The sequence below is a fragment of the Hyperolius riggenbachi genome, chromosome 3 (genome assembly GCF_040937935.1).
Source record: "Hyperolius riggenbachi isolate aHypRig1 chromosome 3, aHypRig1.pri, whole genome shotgun sequence".
NCBI classification, from domain to species: domain Eukaryota; kingdom Metazoa; phylum Chordata; class Amphibia; order Anura; family Hyperoliidae; genus Hyperolius; species Hyperolius riggenbachi.
This window is the reverse complement of record NC_090648.1, coordinates 340528033-340546784: the sequence shown is the minus strand read 5'-3', so window position 1 is coordinate 340546784 and position 18752 is coordinate 340528033. Positions and strand designations below refer to the sequence as shown.

General features: G+C 43.9%; 2 protein-coding genes across 4 annotated transcripts in view; both read right to left on the bottom strand.

Annotated features, from left to right (window-relative positions):
• Window positions 1-13363, bottom strand: part of LOC137563885 (uncharacterized) — a 348893-nt gene extending 335530 nt beyond the window's left edge. For 2 of the 3 annotated variants that reach the window (XM_068276935.1, XM_068276936.1), the window contains exon 1: window positions 13245-13363. The gene's annotated coding sequence lies outside the window, so the exon portion shown is untranslated. Of the gene's footprint in view, window positions 1-7366; window positions 7438-13244 lie in introns of those variants that run through there. The other variant, XM_068276937.1, reaches the window with a different exon arrangement.
• On the bottom strand, window positions 4220-13382 carry LOC137563886 (deoxyguanosine kinase, mitochondrial-like). Its single transcript, XM_068276939.1, has 2 exons — window positions 13296-13382; window positions 4220-7848 (listed from the first exon to the last, which is right to left on the bottom strand). The coding sequence occupies exon 2, from the start codon at window positions 7846-7848 to the stop codon at window positions 6958-6960; it is 891 nt and encodes a 296-aa protein (XP_068133040.1). The 5' UTR covers window positions 13296-13382; the 3' UTR covers window positions 4220-6957.
• Window positions 13383-18752: the final 5370 nt, after the last annotated feature.

Sequence of the window (18752 nt, the reverse complement as noted above, 5' to 3'; positions counted from 1 at the left end):
GGGGGTCTCGCCGCAGCCCTCCGAACAGCCGGCGACTGTGCCGACTGTCAGTTCAATATTTACCTTTGCTGGCTCCAGCGGGGGCGCTGTGGCGGCTTTCCGTTCCGAACTACATGGAAATACCCGATCTCATTCGGGTCCGCTCTACTGCGCAGGCGCAGGAAACTTGCGCCTGCGCAGTAGAGCAGATCCGACGGCGATCGGGTATTTCCGTGTAGTTCGGAGCCGACAGCCGTCAGAGCGCCTGCGCAGGAGCCAGGAAGGTAAATATTGACGTCACCGCTGCACGGACTCCACGGAGGGCTGCAGCGAGACCCCTGACGGATGGAGGACGGCGTAGGAAGCCTCATTAGCATCCGGAGGCTTCCCCCACCCGAGGTGAGTACCCCCCAGGGGATCTTTTCATGTTACAGATCCTCTTTAAAGAAAGCAGTTGCAGCGCACAAGCCTAAGCATGTGACTGAACTGGAGGCTTTTGCCCATGAAGAATGGGCTAAGATACCCGTAGATCGCTGCAAGACACTTGTGTCAAGCTATGCTTCACGTTTAAAATCTGTTATAACTGGAAAAGGATGTTGTACTATGTACTAAGATTGAATGTCACTTGGGGGTTAAATAAAACTGATAATGAAGACATTTGTGGTTATATCATTATAAAGGTTATGTTATATTTGTCTGACTTACAAGTGCCATTTTGATTTAATTGTAAACAAGATGACTGATATGATCAAAATCAATGTCAAACTAGCCAAAACACAATATTTTGAACACGTGTGTCTTTGCTTCTTCATTGGCTGATGTCAAATATATAGATTTGGTTATAGTACAGTTGAGAAGCCTAGACTATCTGTGCTGCCAAGTTGTCTCTTTGCAGCCTGAACATCAGGATAGGGACCCCCAAGCAGCAGCCTCTCCCAAACAGCCTGCAGCTAACTCCATCTAGGCAGTTTCTAACTGGAAGTAGCAGAAGAATCTTTATTCCTTACAAAGTGAGGAGAATGGGGAGAGCAAATCAAAGTGGGGACACTCGGGCATAAGGAGTCACTAAAGGTGGCCACTAATGGTCCAATTTCTAGCAAAAAATTGTTCGAGCGATCAGAAATTCTGATCGGAAGAAAAATCGTTCACTACACCATCAGCGAACCAATCTTTGCTTCCTATCACAACTACTCAAGAAAATCCAAATTTTGGTTTGACAAAAATCCAGTCGGGTGACTGGATATTTTTTTATAATCATTCATAATCGATTGTGCCCATCAACGGAGATTATTTTCAACCAAACTGATAAGAATTTCTGATTGCTCAAACGATTTTTCGCTAGAAATTAGACTGTTAGTGGCCACCTTTAGGATGTGGCATTCGGAATCTTTAGGCGATGTTGGGTGGATGCTGTGCACACCCTAGATTCTCATTGGAGGCAGTATTTGTAGGCAGAATGTAATCTAATGTGTGTATGTAGCTTTAAACTACTTTACCAATTAGAAATAAGAACCAGGCTTCTAAAATCAATTTGCTGAGGGCTGGACATCTCTAACACAAAGGATTTGGAGGGTCTTCCTATGCAAGCAGAATTACCCTGTTAATGCTCAAATGGCTTTAGCAGCATAGGTATTGAAGCAGCTATTCTTGCGTATGTTTCACATGACTGAGTCTACCAGACAGAGAGCTGGAATACAAAGGTATAAATAAACTGGATTATTTACATCTTTGATCACTAGGCTTCATAACAAGTCATACTATTATATGAAGTTTTAGCTTCCTGTACATTTAAAACTGGAAGATGAAAACATTTGTATTACCTCTGGATACAGCATAGAAAAGGTAAACACTACAAACAGTAGATGGATATTGAGCAGTCTCTCAAAGGGCATAAAATGTCTAATTTGCTGTGGTCCACCAATACCCATAACATGCCCTTGAACATACCACCCTTAGTCACACGCACTCTTCAGATATTTCTCAAGTTGAGACAGGCCAGACTTCTTACCGTGGCCCTCACCCGTTACCTATAGTGGATAATCCCAGCCTACATCCACACTGTGGAGCTCAAGCCTGGAAAGCATGGGAAAACGTTAAAAATCTGACTTTGGCAGACTTCTCAGCTAGAGGCAAATGGCTAACCTTGACAGAACTTCAATGTAGGTATGGAAATGCAGAATTAGACTGGTCAGGTTATTTTCAACTAAAATACCGGATGAGAAGACTGGGAGTGAATCCTCTTCAGGTGAGGTACCAGACAGAATTTGAGAAGTTGTGCATGGGTACCGAACCAGTTAAGAAGACTGTCCAAAATATATTCAATGCTTACTATGTCTTTATTAAATGGGAAAATGAATTAGGGAAGATTTTCACCACAGGGCAAAGAAATAGAAAATGTATATTTGCTCATACGACCCCTCAGTCGACTAGATTACAAGAAATTAATTATAAAATCCTCTCATGGTGGTACTACACCCACCAGAGACTGCACAATATCTTCCCTAATGTAGATGAGAAATGCTGGAGATGTAAAGGCGCCACAGGATCCCTAACACATCTATTTTCGACATGCCCACTGATAAAGGAATTCTGAAGGATGGTGGAAAGACTCATAAAACATGTTTCCAATAGGGAGGCTCCATTCTCACCAGTTACATTTATTACATCATAATAACTGGTCCACTAAGGCATATAAAAAAAATCTGTGGTACGCTACTTACTAAACACTGCTAAATGTGTCCTGGTACGTAAATGGAATAACCCACAACCCCCAACTTCTAGGGAGCTAGTAAAGAAACTGATCATATTCTACGTATGGAGGATTTGGCACACATAGCCCTTCGTAGGACAGAAGTTTGCAGTAAAACATGGTCTTTCTGGGACTTCTTTAGAGTATCGATGGATTTTAACAAAATACTTGAGGGAAAATAAAGAGTTTGATAAGAATTTCAACTCCCCCTGTAGGTGGATGATTTACAACTATCTTAGAATATCTGAGTAAATTATATATGTGGGCAATTAGGGGGACACGTCACACGTACCTTTTCTAGGTCCGCATCTAGAACCTTTAGATTTCCCTTGGTTATATTTTGGAAATAGAGGTGTGGCCGCTTCTTTTGTGTTCAAGTTTTAGCTCTAAGGTTTGCAATTTTTTTTTATTATGACACTTAGGCTTTTGATGTTTAAATGCTATGACACTTAAAATACTGTGTACAACATGGTTGTTGGCCATGTCCGCGTTTACAACATTTCTGGATCTCAAGCTGCATTGGCTATAATATATGTGCAAATGTTATATATGCCTGCATGCACAGAAAATGTCCACATACATATTATCTTTTTATACACAGTATTTGTATCATGGCATTTACAAAAATAAAGAATTTAATAAAAAAAGAAAAGAAACATATAGGACAGTCTTCTGGTTTATATTGTTGGATGTATTTTAGCAGTTTATGTATCCACAGGATCAATACAATTAACCAAAAACACATATACACATAACATCCTGAGAAAATTAGGCTGCGCCACCAGTGTAATATATGATACAAAAAAGACATCCATGGTTAAAAAAACCAAGCAACCACTAACTTCATGTAGTAAAAAGTAGTGAATTTTATTCAAGGACGTATCCAAAATAAAAACAAACACAAGTCTCCAGCGTAGCTGGGAGGGGATGAATAGGTAATCAATTAATCAATAAAAAATATATAGCCAGGCAGTATGGGTGAGGAAATATACAACAAATCACACATGCATATATTAATGCACTGAGCAGCACCAACTCCTAAATACAATGGTCCTAAACACATGCATATAATGGCTGTCAGTAATATCAAGTAGTAACCTCACCGTTCCTGATGCACTGTCCCTCTCAGCCCGTAGGAGGTGCGATACATGTGAAGTCTCTTGTCTCCGGCGAGGCTGAGAGGGACAGTGCATCAGGAACGGTGAGGTTACTACTTGATATTACTGACAGCCATTATATGCATGTGTTTAGGACCATTGTATTTAGGAGTTGGTGCTGCTCAGTGCATTAATATATGCATGTGTGATTTGTTGTATATTTCCTCACCCATACTGCCTGGCTATATATTTTTTATTGATTAATTGATTACCTATTCATCCCCTCCCAGCTACGCTGGAGACTTGTGTTTGTTTTTATTTTGGATACGTCCTTGAATAAAATTCACTACTTTTTACTACATGAAGTTAGTGGTTGCTTGGTTTTTTTAACCATGGATGTCTTTTTTGTTTGGTATTGTGCATCATTTTCCATGGATATGGATATTTACAGGTTGCTCTACCTTTTGATAGTATGGACCAGTGTAATATATGCACTGAGATGAAGATAAACGCTATATTTTTTACTTACCTGAGGCTCCCTCCAGCCCCATGAGGTGTGTGGGCTCCCTCGTCGTCCTCTACATTGTCTTCTAATCAGCCCTGCTAATCTGGCCAGTCGTGCGCTTCTGCACAGAACACTCCCAGCTGCAGGAGTGCAACTGGGAAGGCGGGATGGAAGGTTTGGTGCGTGCACAGTTGAGCCGCGCATGCGCAGAGGAGGGTGACCGGGTACATTATCGGGGCTGGTTAAAAAACAACGGAGTGTCCAGGGAGGACAGCAAGGAAGCCCATGCACCTCATGAAGCTGGAGGAAGCACCAGTATAAATATAGCCTTCATCTTCATCTCTGACTCTCTTTAAAGGGATACTGTAGAGGGGGGGGGGGGGGTCGGGGGAAAATTAGTTGAACTTACCTGGGGCTTCTAATGGTCCCCTGCAGACATCTGTATATATTACACTGGTGGTGCAGCCCAATTTTCTCAGGATTTTTCACTGCGGAAATTTTGATGCAGATACATTTTGCCCAAATTTAACTTTACTTTAGAGAGATTTCCTGTACCATCACAAAAACAGGGAGTGAACAAATATCTCCTCAAAGGAGGAATGGACCAGTAGAAAAAAAAAAAAAGAAAGAAGCTGCAAGACATTCTAACTCTTTTCCACTCAATCCAAAACTCAAATGTTCCAGGTTGCCACTTAGGTATTCAAAGACAAAAGAGATCTGATTCAGCAAGGCAATCATTAGCTGGAATTTGTCCACCCTGATGAAGAGAAAAGCTTTCTTACATCAGTCTCGTGCACTGCAAAAGCACAAGGTGCCCATTAACAGTACAATATTTCCCTCAGATGCGATTAATCAGCTTATTTTATGATCCAATTGTACAGAAAAACAAGCCGTATGTGGAGAAAATCGATGTGAAAACTATTCTGGAACACAGAATTGTGTCAAACTGAATGCTGGACTTTATGATCGTTTCTGAAGAGAGAATCTGCCATAATCATCCCAATTATTGGAACATTTGATAATTTCCTTCCGTTGACTAATGAACCCACAAAATCTGACTGAACTATCGCATCTGAGGAAAATATTGTACTGTTAAAAGCCACCTTTAATTTGCAGATCTATCAGCAATTAAACTCCAAAACAACCATAGTAAGGGTTGGAAAATTATACCAGCCAGCAGATGTGTGTTACCAAATCCACTTCAGGTTTGGTTTACCCAAGTTTTCCAGCTCAGGAAAAATTAAAGGAATACTATCAAACTATGGCATTTTGTGGCAACAGTATAAATGATTTCATTAATAGGTGTAAGGACGGGCAGAGTACATATTATTGCTGTGTGTAGTTTATTAATTTTTTTTTTAATTACCCTACAGGCAGCATCCCCTTAACAAACTGACGGCGACGCAGAAGCAGTTTATCTCATTATGAGAGGGGGATTCCGCTTTCCTATTGACACACTGTAATGCTATATGCTTCCCCACATCAGAGCGGAGAGCATGTGACCTGCCGCAATTAGTTACTCCGAGGAGCGAGAGACCACTGCCCTCGCTCCTATTCTGTCCAGCAATCAAGTTTAGCCTTCACAAAAAAAACCCTACACACTGCAATAATATGTACTCTGCCCGTCCTTACACCTATAATACAATCATTTATACTGTTGCCACAAAATACCATAGTTTCATAGTATTCCTTTAAGGCCCCTTTCAGAAAGGCGGCTGAACTGCACGTCACCCGCCAGTGTAATTCGTGTGCAATTTAAATGCAGCCGAATTGCAGTAGTTGTAACACCACACGAGTCTAGCGTTGACACAGGGTGGTGTTACCGTGTGGCGGAGGAATGCAACATGTCGAGTTTAAGCGCGGCGGCACACAGATCTCACTCTATGGGGGGCCTTCTGTACTAGGCACTTAAAAGCACCCAGCCGATGCAGGAGAGGAGCTGACAGGTGCCCGTGTGAAAGGGCCCTTAGCTATTGTGACCCCAATAAAACAATAGGCTGCATTCACAATGGGGCATGGCATTAAGGCTCGTACACACATCCAACAAAAGCACACAGCCAACCCGACGACATGACCGACCGCACGACTTGTATTTTCCAAGCACCAACCAACTGAATGTCGAACTCATTTGCATACTGCGCACGCAAGCAGAAGGAAGGATTGTATGATCTGGTCGCATTCAAAACAATTACAAAGCTTTCAAACATCTTGTACATACACGGCCAACTCCACAACATCAGCCCAACAGTCGTGTCAAATGGATTGGGCAAACCGACTTATCAGTTGCTGGTCCAGTCGTTTGCCACACGTTCACATGAACAGCTATCATCCAACAAACCAAGTATGAACGATAGTTGGGCAGAAAAAATGCATGTGTGTAAGAGCCTTTAGATAATACTGTTATTGTACCTTCACAATGGCGCCTTATCTATGTGGTGTGACGGATCCGTTTGCATAATGCAAAACATGCCGTGCAGTTCTGGACAACATAAGTGTGCAGAGTTGCAGTGAAGCACAGTTTTCATTAACTGTATGTGCCACATTGTAGGTATAATGCTGGATGCAACTTTCCTCCTCCTCTGATTTTTTTTTTTTTTAACATGCAACACCCAAGTGTAAACCTAGCCTTAGAGAGAAGCAACAAATTCCTTAACTTTGTTGATGTGCTCCTTGATGAACATTGGATTGTCCTCAAAATTCTCATTAACATCCAACATTAGAACTGGAATATGTCTAATATATTCAAAATGTGTATCAGGGCTTTTTGCCGCTAGCCAGTTCTCATGTTGCTTGTGTAACTTTTCCAGATAATCCAGTGTAACTGTCTTTTCTTCTTTCCTGGCCCTTTTCTCAAGCCTCTCGAAGCATTTCTCCGGGCTTGCTCTGAGATACAGAATCCCATCCAGTGCAGCTCTGTCTCCAAACTGCTGCAGTAAAAACATGTGCCAGTCTTGATACAACGTCCATTCTATGTCATTGAAATGACCAAGCTCATGAAGAGTTTTGGCAAACACAAACTTGTCACTATATACAGACCTTTCAAATATCTGGACCGGTTCCAGCTGCTTCAGCAGCTGCTCTGAAAATGGTGCCACCTGAGATTTAAAACGACCCATACAAGAGAGTGTCTGGAAAGTGTAAGACCATCGAGCAGGATTATCATAAAGCAGTTGTAGTAAGTTGTCCATGTCCTGATTGGACGAGGAACTGACATGCTGCCATTTCTTAAGTGGCTCTTCCATTAAGCTCCATCCTGGGTAGGAGCTAGATAATAACCGCAGAAAGGTGGATTTACCCACTGCAATATTCCCTTCAACCGATAGTCTCTTGACAGTTACTTCTTTACCAGAGCTGGATAGGTGGCCCTGTGGCTTGTGCTGGGGATTACTAGACATAACAGCTCCAGAATCAATTGTTCCTTTAGAAAAATGTCTAAAAAGCAATTTCACATTTGTTTTCGAAAAATTACGGTATATTTGCGATGGATCCAAAAATGTCCGAACTTTATTAAGTAACATCTGTTGACAAAGAAATGTGTTTATATTATATATGCATACAGAATAAAACAAATGCATACGCATGAGATGTTTTGTTTGTCCCAAATAAAATACACTAAAAATTACTTTTTTTCTATCTAGCTGTCACAGTAAATACAGCAGAATCTTGTTGTAGTAAACTCGGATATAGTAAACCTCTGGCTATATACAGTGTGCTGATGGGGGGCCTGAAGTTGGCCAGCTGGCCAGGAGATGGGCTCACATTTACAGATGATGTCTCCCAGCATGTATTGTGGTGGCCGGGAGTACAAAATACTGGCGGAAGCTTCGACCTGCAGTTGCTCCCTGAGGTACACAGTGCACTCCATACAGGCGGAGGTGCAGTCCCCCGTACCAAAGTAATAATGCTCCCTACAACGGCACACTGTATTAAGAATCTCCCATATGGGGAGGTTAATTTTATTATTGTAAAGGTCCAGGTGCTCAGGTTGCTCAATTCGGACCAATAGCTCTGGTCTCTTTAAAGGGAACCTAAACTGAGAAGGATAAGGATTTTTCCAAGTCAGACTAGATTAGCTGCATGCTTGTTTCAGGTGTGTGATTCAGCCACTACTGCAATCAAAGAGATCAGCAGGACTGACAAGCAACTGGTATTGTTTAAAAGGAAACATCCATATCCCTCTCAGTTAAGGTTCCCTTTAAGGACTAGGACATATTTCCCCCTTTTTTTCACTTCCTGATCACTTTGACTGGCTCACAGCGATCAGGAAGTCAGGAGCCAATGAAAACGGCTCTTGACCGAATTCTGGCGCTCAGCTGTCTTTAGGCGCGTTATTACTCCCAAGCACGAGATTGGGTGGTGTTAAAACTAGGGCTGTGGAGTCGGAGTCAATTTTGAGGTACCTGGAGTTGGAGGTTTCATAAACTGAAGAGTCGGATGTTTTTTTTTGTACCCACTCCATAGCCTAGCAAGGGCTATGGAGTCAGAGTCAATGAGTCGGAGTAATTTTGGGTACCTGGAGTCAGAAGTTTCATAAACTGAGGTGTTGGAGTCACAGGAATTTTGTACAGACTCCACAGCCCTGGTAAAAAATAAGCCACATCAGGCTTAAGCGGCCATGAGTGCGGCGTAGTTTTAACTATGGCCGGTCCCGAACCGGTTAATTGGCATCCTTTAAAACTGGCCTTAGATTATGGACATATGACTATGTGGGGGATTAGATTGAGAGCCCCTCTGGGGACACTTAGTGACAAAAGCATATACTCTGTCAGCACTATATAAATACTAAATAAGTAAGAAATAGTTTTGTTTTTTAAGGGGGGGGGGGGGAATAATGATTTTTATATTTAAGTCTTAAAAAGGAATCTGTACTCTAAAATTCTTACAATAAAAAAGCATACCATTCTATTCATTATGTTCTCCTTGGCCCCTCTGTGCTGTTTCTGCCACTCCCTGCTGCAATCCTGGCTTGTAATTGCCAGTTTTAGGCAGTGTTTACAAACAAAAAACATGGCTGCTAACCAGCATTTGATAGGCTGAGAGAAGCTCAGTCTGTTACTCATACAGAGCCTGGAGCGGGCGTGGAGAGAGTGTGTATAACTTCTACCTATCACAGCAGAGCAGTACATTCCTGCCTGAGCTGACAAAGGAAAGAAGATTAGATTATATAAGAGAGATAATACAGCCACTGTGCAACTAGGAAAGGCTCTAGTAAGACAGACCACATTAGAACAGGTATAGGAGCTTATAGGATAGAAGAAATAAGGCTGACATTTTTTTTACAGAGTCTCTTTAGAATCTCCCTGGAGGTCCTAGGGACAGAAGAGGAAAAATCTCTCCAATATGAGAAGAGGGGAGTTCAAGCCTGCAGTGCAAACTCTCCAAAAGTTTCTAATTCATAGCAGAATATCAATAGCAGAATTGAAAGTGGGCTTGAACCCATGGATGAAAGCACAAAATGTGTATGAATGGATATAGAAAACAAATGTGAATCCACCTTTATTATATTAGATTGTAATTCTAACAGATTAATTTACGAATAAACCCAGAGACAGAACACATACCGAATTTTTCGGACTATAAGACGCTTCTGACCATAAGACGCACCTAGATTTAGAGGACAAAAAAACAGGGGAAAAAATATATATTAACCTGCCTGGTGTTCTGTTTCCCGCGGCAACGTTTTTTGCACATTTTTTGTTTTGTTTTACCATGTAGCTAGCCTAGCACTAGCTACATGATTCCCCCCTCCCTGCGGTGTCCTTCCCTGCCCTCCGATCGCCGCCGGCGTAGTGATCCGTCCGGAAATCCCGTTTTGAACGGGATTTCCTTGAGTGCTTCCCCCGTCGCCATGGCGACGAACGTTGTGACGCCATCAAGGTCGTGACGTCACAGGGAGTTCCGATCCACCCCTTAGCGCTGCCTGGCACTGAATGGCCAGGCAGCACACGGGGTCTCGGTTGGGGGGGGCCCTGTATCGCGGCGGCGATCAGGTAGGAAACGCAGCAAGCAAAGTGCTTGCTGCGTGCTTAAAAAAAAATTATTCAAATCGGCCCAGCGGGGCCTGAGAGGCGACCTCCGGTGTCTCTGGACGAGCTTAGCTCGTCCAGAATGCCAGGGAGGTTAAACCTGGTGCATAGATAGTGAAGGGGCATCTTCTGGATTATTCCCCCTTTGTACCTCATGCCCCCCCCCTCCTTGTGTCCTTCTCTATGCCCCTTTGTGTCCCCGTTGCGTTCTCCTCTATGCCACTTTGTGTCCCCCTGTGTCCTCCTCTGCATGGGCACAGTACAGGTAGTCCCTGACATTGCAGCAGATTGAAGGTTCGTATCGGCAGGCGTTCACAAGTCAGGAACTCCCTGCAATTAGACTATAAGATGCAGTGACTTTTCCCCCACACTTTTGGGGGTGAAAAAGTGAGTCTTATAGTCCAAAAAATGCAGTAATTTCTTACTGCCTGCTGTCCAGCTACAAACCACCAGTAGGACACTGCTCAGTGGCACGCACATTTACACCTATGTGACCTGCAGAAGACAGAGGTGACATGAGGAGCCTGACAGCACTCTAGATTCAAGTGGCACTGACTGCAGCAACAACATGGCATGACTGGCTGGGTTCACAGTACTATATAAAAAAAACATTCTTCAGACATGCAAATGTATCCCATGCAAAGCAATGGTCACATCAGTCTGTTCGTTCAGTTACGATGAGGAGAACTGAAGGTTGTGTGGTGCACAGTAATTCTCAACAATTGAAACAAAACTGAGGCTGACATATTTGCAAGGGCAAAAATGTTTTCATTTAACATAATGGCTATAAAAACCAGGGCTGTGGAGTCGGAGTAATTTTGGGCACCCGTAGTTGGAGTCGTTGATTTCATAAACTGAGGAGTCGGAGTCGGATAATTTTTGTACAAAATCCACAGCCCTGTTAAGTATTAGACTAAGGAGTCAAAGTCGAGGAGTCGGAGCCATTTTGGGTACCCGGAGTCGTGGTTTCATAAACTGAGGAGTCGGAGTTGGAGTCGGAAGATGTTTGTACCAACTCCACAGCCCTGATAAAAACACAACTTGGACAGGTTATTTCCTGTCAACTCTATGGTATTTTGTAATGTACTCCATGATATTTTGGATGCTGTTTCACACTCTCATTTTTTTTTAGAAGACTTTAAAAAGGACTCACGAGGCAACGATGAAAATCTATTTTTACTCACCTGGGGCTTCTTCAGCCCCTAGCAGCCATTTCAGTCCCTCGCCACAGCTACGTCCTCCTCGGTGTCCCACTGGCTGCCCATAAAGAGCAGCGACCCACCGGCGGGACGTCTCTTCTGCGCCTGCTTACGCCTCCACGTCAGCTGGCGTTTACTTCATCTGCATAGTAGTGGGCAGGCGCAGTGTGGCAGTTGATGTGGAGGCGCAAGTAGGCGCAGAAGAGATGACCCGCCGGTGGGTTGCGGCTCTTTACGCGCAGCCAGTGGGACACCAAGAAGGACAAGAGCTGCGGAGAGGGACTGAAATTGCTGCTAGGGCCTGGAAGAAGCCCCAGGTGAGCAAAAATAGATTTTCATTGTCGCCTCGTGAGTCCTTTATAACTTTCATCCATAGTCTATTTTTTGGAAGAAGGAGAGAAAAGACAGCAGGTACTGCAAGTGCAGATGGGTCTACTGTGTGTTGTGGAAAAGCAGCATGCTCTTAGGACATATGTTAAATCAGAATGCAATAGTTGTGGTAAACAGAAGGGGTTCCAGGCACTGCTGCAACTACATTTTCAAACAACTGTATAAGTTCATCAATGTAGGTAATCAAACAGTATATAACATACCAGACTAGAGGATTGAGCGCTAATATTAATGAACGGTGTTAGTTCTGGTAAAATTGCCATGTGCTACCTGAGTATAGTGCCTGAGGTCCATGGAGATACTGTGTACTGGGCACAAATCTACTTTTAGCAACATATCCAGTCCCTTCAAAGGCAGAATGGAAAAACAGTAAAAACTGATGCCAACTGAACAAACTCATCCGTTAAAGCCTCTTTTACACTGCAAATCTCAAATGCAATTCGATTTTGATGTGAATTCCACTGAATGCTAGGAACACAATGAGAAAACTCAGTACAAAATGAAGCATGCAGGGTGCTAGTCTAGTTTAGGGGAACCAGCAGGAATCCTCATAGGGAACAGTTTTCCAATCACAGCACCCTATTACAGCACAAAGCCTTGTGATTGGCTTAATAGTGTGGGCGTAATTTACAAAAATCTATTGGAAACCTAGCAGTTCGGGAGGGTGTCGTCCATCCAATCACGTTAGCCAAATTTACCTATGAGGCTTCCTGCTGGGTCCCCTAAAGTAGACTAGCGCCGCATGCGGACCTTCTGCAATCAGGCAAAGTCGCAATCACATCACCCTAGTATAAAAGAGTCCCTGAAATTATTATTTTTTTCATTTTGTGATTTACATGCCAAGGGCTGTTTTTTTTTCCACTAGGAAGCACGATTGCAGCGCATTTGCAATTTCCAACAGATCCATTTTTACAGGTACAGTGAGAAACCAGCCTCTGTCCTTCCTCATCATAAGAGATCAGAGAGATGTCATAATAATGTGAGACAGCCAGCCACAGAGATCATCACTTGGCTCACAGAGAGCTGCAGCAAGGGGGTTTAGTTATGTTGTTGCTAAGAGCAGGTGTAAATACATGTCTATACACTCCCCCGCCCCTTCCATCTCTAAAATAAGGAGTTTATACACTCCTTTATTTCCAGGGACAAACACCCAGGTAAGAGGGTCTCCCACAAGCAGGGGCCAAACCTGTTTATAATGTGATCTCTCGAGTTAGATGTAGTGTGTGGATCTTAATCTTACTACTTTCAAAAACTAGCTTGAACTGCCTGACCCCGTCTCACAGGAGCTAGTCTGCTCACCTACACACGTTCTGCACTGCTCTCAAGCAAATAATACAAGCTCCTCTTCACCTCTGTGAGGGTTCTTCTGTGTATTCTCTGGGTCACACCACACTCCAGAGAATTCTCTCAGCCTTGCTTCCTGCTTTGGTCACGTGGTGTCTCTCTCTCTCAGACTAGCTCAATCAACAGCTGCACACGACGATTCGTTCATGCAGATCAGTCTGTAGCTAGCTGAGAGGCGTCTCTTCAGTGCTTTACCATATAGACCCCAGAGCTGTGGTGGAGATGGAAATTAAAAAAAGAGAGGAACTTCTTGTTGCAGCTAAAAGGAAAAGGAGAACTCTTCGCCCTGCTAGGTGAATTGAATTTACACACTTTATTATTGAATTAAAGTATACCACAGATTTCAGCATGTATCATTATGTAAGCAGCAACTTGCTCCATGACAGTGTGGTGAAACAAAAACAAAAGTTTGCTTTCCTAAAACAGAAAGAATTTGCGATAATTCAGGTTGGAGTGAGCTCGAGATGTCTCCCAGGCACCACTGCTGAATATATGCAAATTAACCATTGTACCCTTAGAAGCTAAACACACCTCCAGAACCGCTGGAATGCAATGATGTGTCAGCTTGTTAATATGTACAGAGCCATAATAATCCAACATGCATACAGACTTTTTTTTTTTTTTTTTTTTTTTTTTTTTTTGGGCCTTTCAGATTAAAATCACTTAAAAACCAGCCATCACGCGGATCTCTCCATCAGGTTGGCAGCGATATTGCCCATCCTTCATAATTAAATCATCATACCGGCCTTTATTAAATCTGTTCACTTTTTATATCAATGAGCTCCATTCTTTTTGTTTCCAACATTCCTGAGCCTTCTCCTCTCCAACACTTTTTTTATCTGCCAAATACACCACATACAATCTCGCCAAGAAAAAATTGCATACTGCTTCCAATGACAACTGCTCCTTCTTGAATACAATTAGATTCCTTGCATCCCACAGAACTTCCTTGAATACAGAAAACACGATCCACCCCTTCCTATCCTTTTCCTTTGCACCCAGTGACACTCCACCCATCACCATTAAAAGAGATGTGCCCCTAACCTCCACCACCACCTCTAAAAAAAAACCCAACTTCCTCCGAAAATCCCTTGCAAAATCACACTCCCAAAAAACGTGATCCACATCTTCTTCCCCTCCGCACCCTTCTCTTGGGCACCTTCCTGAGGGAGTCATACCCCTCCTTTTGCAAAAAACCCTAGTAGGGAGTGCTGATACCAGGGACATCCACACCACATCTTTTTGTCTGTTTGTTGTTCCTTTAATGTTCATTCTTTTCCATATTGTCTCTGCTTGTGCACTTGTCATTCCTTTTATATAACATATTATATCATTTCTTGTGATCCATTTTTTTATGTTCTGTTTATTTATATCCGCCAAGGCTGCTCCTGTCATATTGAAATTGTACAGAATTTCTTTAACCTTTTGATAGCATAGCGTGGTTGTGAATGCAACAGGCTTGCTCAGGTCCTTAGCAACCCATCCCAACTTGTTCCACAACCATCCTCCCAAGTATCTTACAAAATCCTTCACCCTCCCCTCTGACTCCAATACTCTACGGACAGACACCAGATAGTGCAGAGACAAAAAAGAAGCAACATCAGGGAAATCCCAACCACCCAGAGACACACCCTTGTGAACCGTCACCCGTGCCACCCTCTCCATCTTTGAACCCCAGAAGAAGACAAACAACATTCTCTGCACCTCTTGCATCCATCTTTTGCCAGGAGGCAAGACCAAACAGAAGTACAACAACAACGGCAATATCACAGCTTTCACCACCAACACTTTCCCTGAAAAAGACAACTTCCGCAACCTCCACAAGTTCAACTTTCTTACCACTTTCCCTTTCACCTCATCCAAAGTCTTTCTACCTTTCATCTCTGCATCAAACACCACACCCAACACCCAGGGCCGGATTTGTACTGTTTACCGCCCTAGGCCAGCAATCAACAGCCGCCCCCTGACAACAGCAACATACACATACAAAATGTATACATGTCTTTTTGCCAGCAAAAGCAGATTAGTTCCCTAGATTAGAATAGCCACTATGCCCCCCAGATACAAAAATTAAGTAGCCAGGGCCTCCCTAAATACAAGAAATAAGCAACCATGTGCCGTAAGAATCAAGAATTACTTGTCCACATACCACCAGATAAAACAATTATGTACACACACATCTATAGAGAACATAATTTAGCAGTCACATGCCTCTGGATAGATTTATCAAGTAGCCACGTGCCTTTAGATTAAAATATTAAATAGTGATAAGTATCAAAATAAAATAGTCACATGCCCCCAGACAAAATAAGTAATCAGGTGCCTTAAGATAAAGGATATCAGCTTTTTTTTCCCCTATGGATGTGAAAGTAAGTGCAGCAATGCAATTTGCTTTCTGACTCACAATTACAGTTTCTGTAAACAATAAGCAATAGTACCTATATGACATGTTAAAATGACTGCTACTAAACACATATACTGTATATAGGTGTGTGCACTCAAGGTACAAAAGTGCATAGTAATAAACCATACATATCAAATCACAGAAAACCTATCAGGATTTCTGTATATAATGTGCATCAAAGGTATGACAGTCTGACACTGACATAAACATCCATGTACAGTCTAGGGAGTAATATGCAGGCTAAACACAATATTTTTACACTGGAATAAAGTAAAAGTCACTAGGTTTAAAAACAGGCATATAGTTGAGAAGGATTACCGCAATTTGAATCCCTAGAAGTGTCCTCGCGCTGCCCCCACAGCTGACAGCCATCGAGATTCATGCTCAGCAATTCATGGAGTTGAAGCTGGAAGAGATAAGCTGTTTGTGTCCCTCCTTCCACCCGCTCGTCTGCCGGCATGATGTAGACATGACCTCCGCACCACAAAGTTTCCCTGGCTTTCTGCGCTGCCCGGGGCGCCTTTCTCTGATCACAGTGGTGCTGGCAGATAAGCTGTTTGTGTCCCTCCTTCCGCCCGCTCGTCTGCCGGCATGATGTATGACACGGAACATCTCTGTACTACAAAGTTCCCCTGGCTTTCTGCACTGCCGAAATGCAGATCCTCAGCGGCGGCTCTCTCATCACAGCAGTAAAAGAGTAGTACCCAATGACAGCTCCATATATTTAAAATACAGGAAGCGAGCAGCGGCGATGTCACTTCCTGTATATGTGCTTTTATCGCTGTGATGAGAGAGCCGCCGCTGAGGATCTGCATTTCGGCATACGGCCCCGGGCAGTGCAGAAAGCCAGGGGAACTTTGTAGTACAGAGATGTTCCGTGTCATACATCATGCCGGCAGACGAGGGGGCGGAAGGAGGGACACAAACTGCTTATCTGCCAGCACCACTGTGATCAGAGAGAGGCGCCCCGGGCAGCGCAGCAAGCCAGGGAAACTTTGTGGTGCAGAGGTCATGTCTACATCATGCCGGCAGACGAGCGGGCGGAAGAAGGGACACAAACAGCTTATCTGCCAGCACCACTGTGATCAGAGAGAGGCGCCCCGGGCAGCGCAGCAAGCCAGGGAAACTTTGTAGTGCAGAAGAGGTCATGTCTTCATCATGCCGGCCGGGCGGGCAGGAGCGAGCGGTCATACAAACAGCTGATCTGCCAGCTGCTACAGCGCCCCAGGCCTCCTGGCGCCCTAGGCCTTAGCCTTGGTGGCCTGCCCACAAATCCGGCCATGCCAACACCTTGATCTCCTGACTCACCGGCACTTTCTCCACATTCAAAGGTACAGGCCTCCCGAAGGAAACCAGCTGGGACTTCTCCCAATTCACAGCCATTCCAGACATTCCACAAAACACCTTCACATGCAAATTCACCCTATCAATATCAGCCTGCGACCCACCCACAAACGCCACATCATCCATATAAGCCAAATACTTCACCTGCTCTCCACCACCACCTGGCACAACAAATCCTTTCACCACCTTGTCCCGTTGGACATACCTCAGCAAAGGCTCCACCACACAAATAAAAGCCATAGGCGACAGTGGACACCCCTGCCTGACTCCGGACAAAACGGGGAATGACCTGGACAAAACCCCATTTACCAAGACGTGGCTCGAAATTCCAGTGTAAAAACTTCTAATAACTTTCAGGAGACAATCAGGGACCCCTAATTTTGCCATCACCCCGAACAGGAAGGAGTGTGATACTCTATCAAATGCCTTTTCCAAATCGATACCCTCAATGACCATCGGCGCTTTATTTTCCTGTGAAAAACTTATCATGTCCCTTAACAAAACCAGGTTATCGGCGCTTCTTCGACCGGGGACCGCACAGGTCTGCCCCTCTCCAATCATAGATGCTATCACACTCCTTAACCTGTTTGCGACCAATTTCGCCACTATCTTGTAGTCCACATTCAACAGCGAAATCGGCCTCCAATTTTTTATCAATTTTTTGTCTCCTTTCTTATAAATCAGGGTGATGACTCCCTCCCGCATTGATGGGGACAACCGTCCAGAAGAAAAAACCTCCTGGACCACCTCCACCACTTCCCCACCAATGATAGGCCAGGCCCACCTAAAAAACTCCACTGGGAGCCCGTCCTTCCCTGGAGTCTTGCCTGTTTGCATGGCACCCACTGCCGCCCATACCTCCTCCGTGGCCACCGACTCTTTCAACTGCTGTACCTCCAACGGATCCAAACACTCCTCCAACACCTCATCACAATACTCTTCCATCTCCACATCTGACACAACATTCCCTCCTCCATACAAATCCACATAAAACTTCTGCACCTCTTCCACCACTTCAGAACCAACTACTTCCTTCTCATCCACCACCACTGACTCTAACACATCCCTACTGGACACCACCTTCTTAAAGAAGAACCGGGAGCAAGACTCCCCCTCTTCCAAATCTCTCACTTTTGCCTGATACACAATCCTCTTCCCACGCTCCATCAACATCCCCTTCATTCGCTGTCTTGCCTCCTCCAACTCTTCCTCCACCTCATACCCCCATTCCTTCATCTTCACCAAATACTGCAATCTCACTTTCCACTTCTCTTCCTCCTCTCTCTGCAAACACCTCTTCTCATACGCCAGATTCCTGAAAAAGCCAGAAATCCTCCTCTTTGCCCAATCCCACCATTCTAACAAATCCACAAAACCTCTCTTCCTACACACCCATCCTGCATACTCCACCCTAAATCTTTCAAGTACGTCCACATCCTCCAACAACTCCACATTCAACTTCCAGACTCCCTTCCCAAACACCACTCTCTCCGACGTTTCCAGGGAACAAAGAATGGCTCTGTGATCAGAAAAAGTGACCTGGTGATAAGAGACAGCAGAAACCAACACATACCTAGAAAGTAAAAAGTAATCTATGCGTGACTTACCGTGCCCGTATCCGAAAAGTAAGTATATTCCCTGTCCCTACTGCCTGCCGCCAAAGCTGCATCCTGCAGTCCAAAATCTGTCACAATCTGGTTGAGGATCCTACTGGT

Excerpts from the sequence above, each read along its gene's own strand:
- LOC137563886 (XM_068276939.1), bottom strand. The coding sequence starts at position 7,848 with ATGTTACTTAATAAAGTTCGGACATTTTTGGATCCATCGCAAATATAC.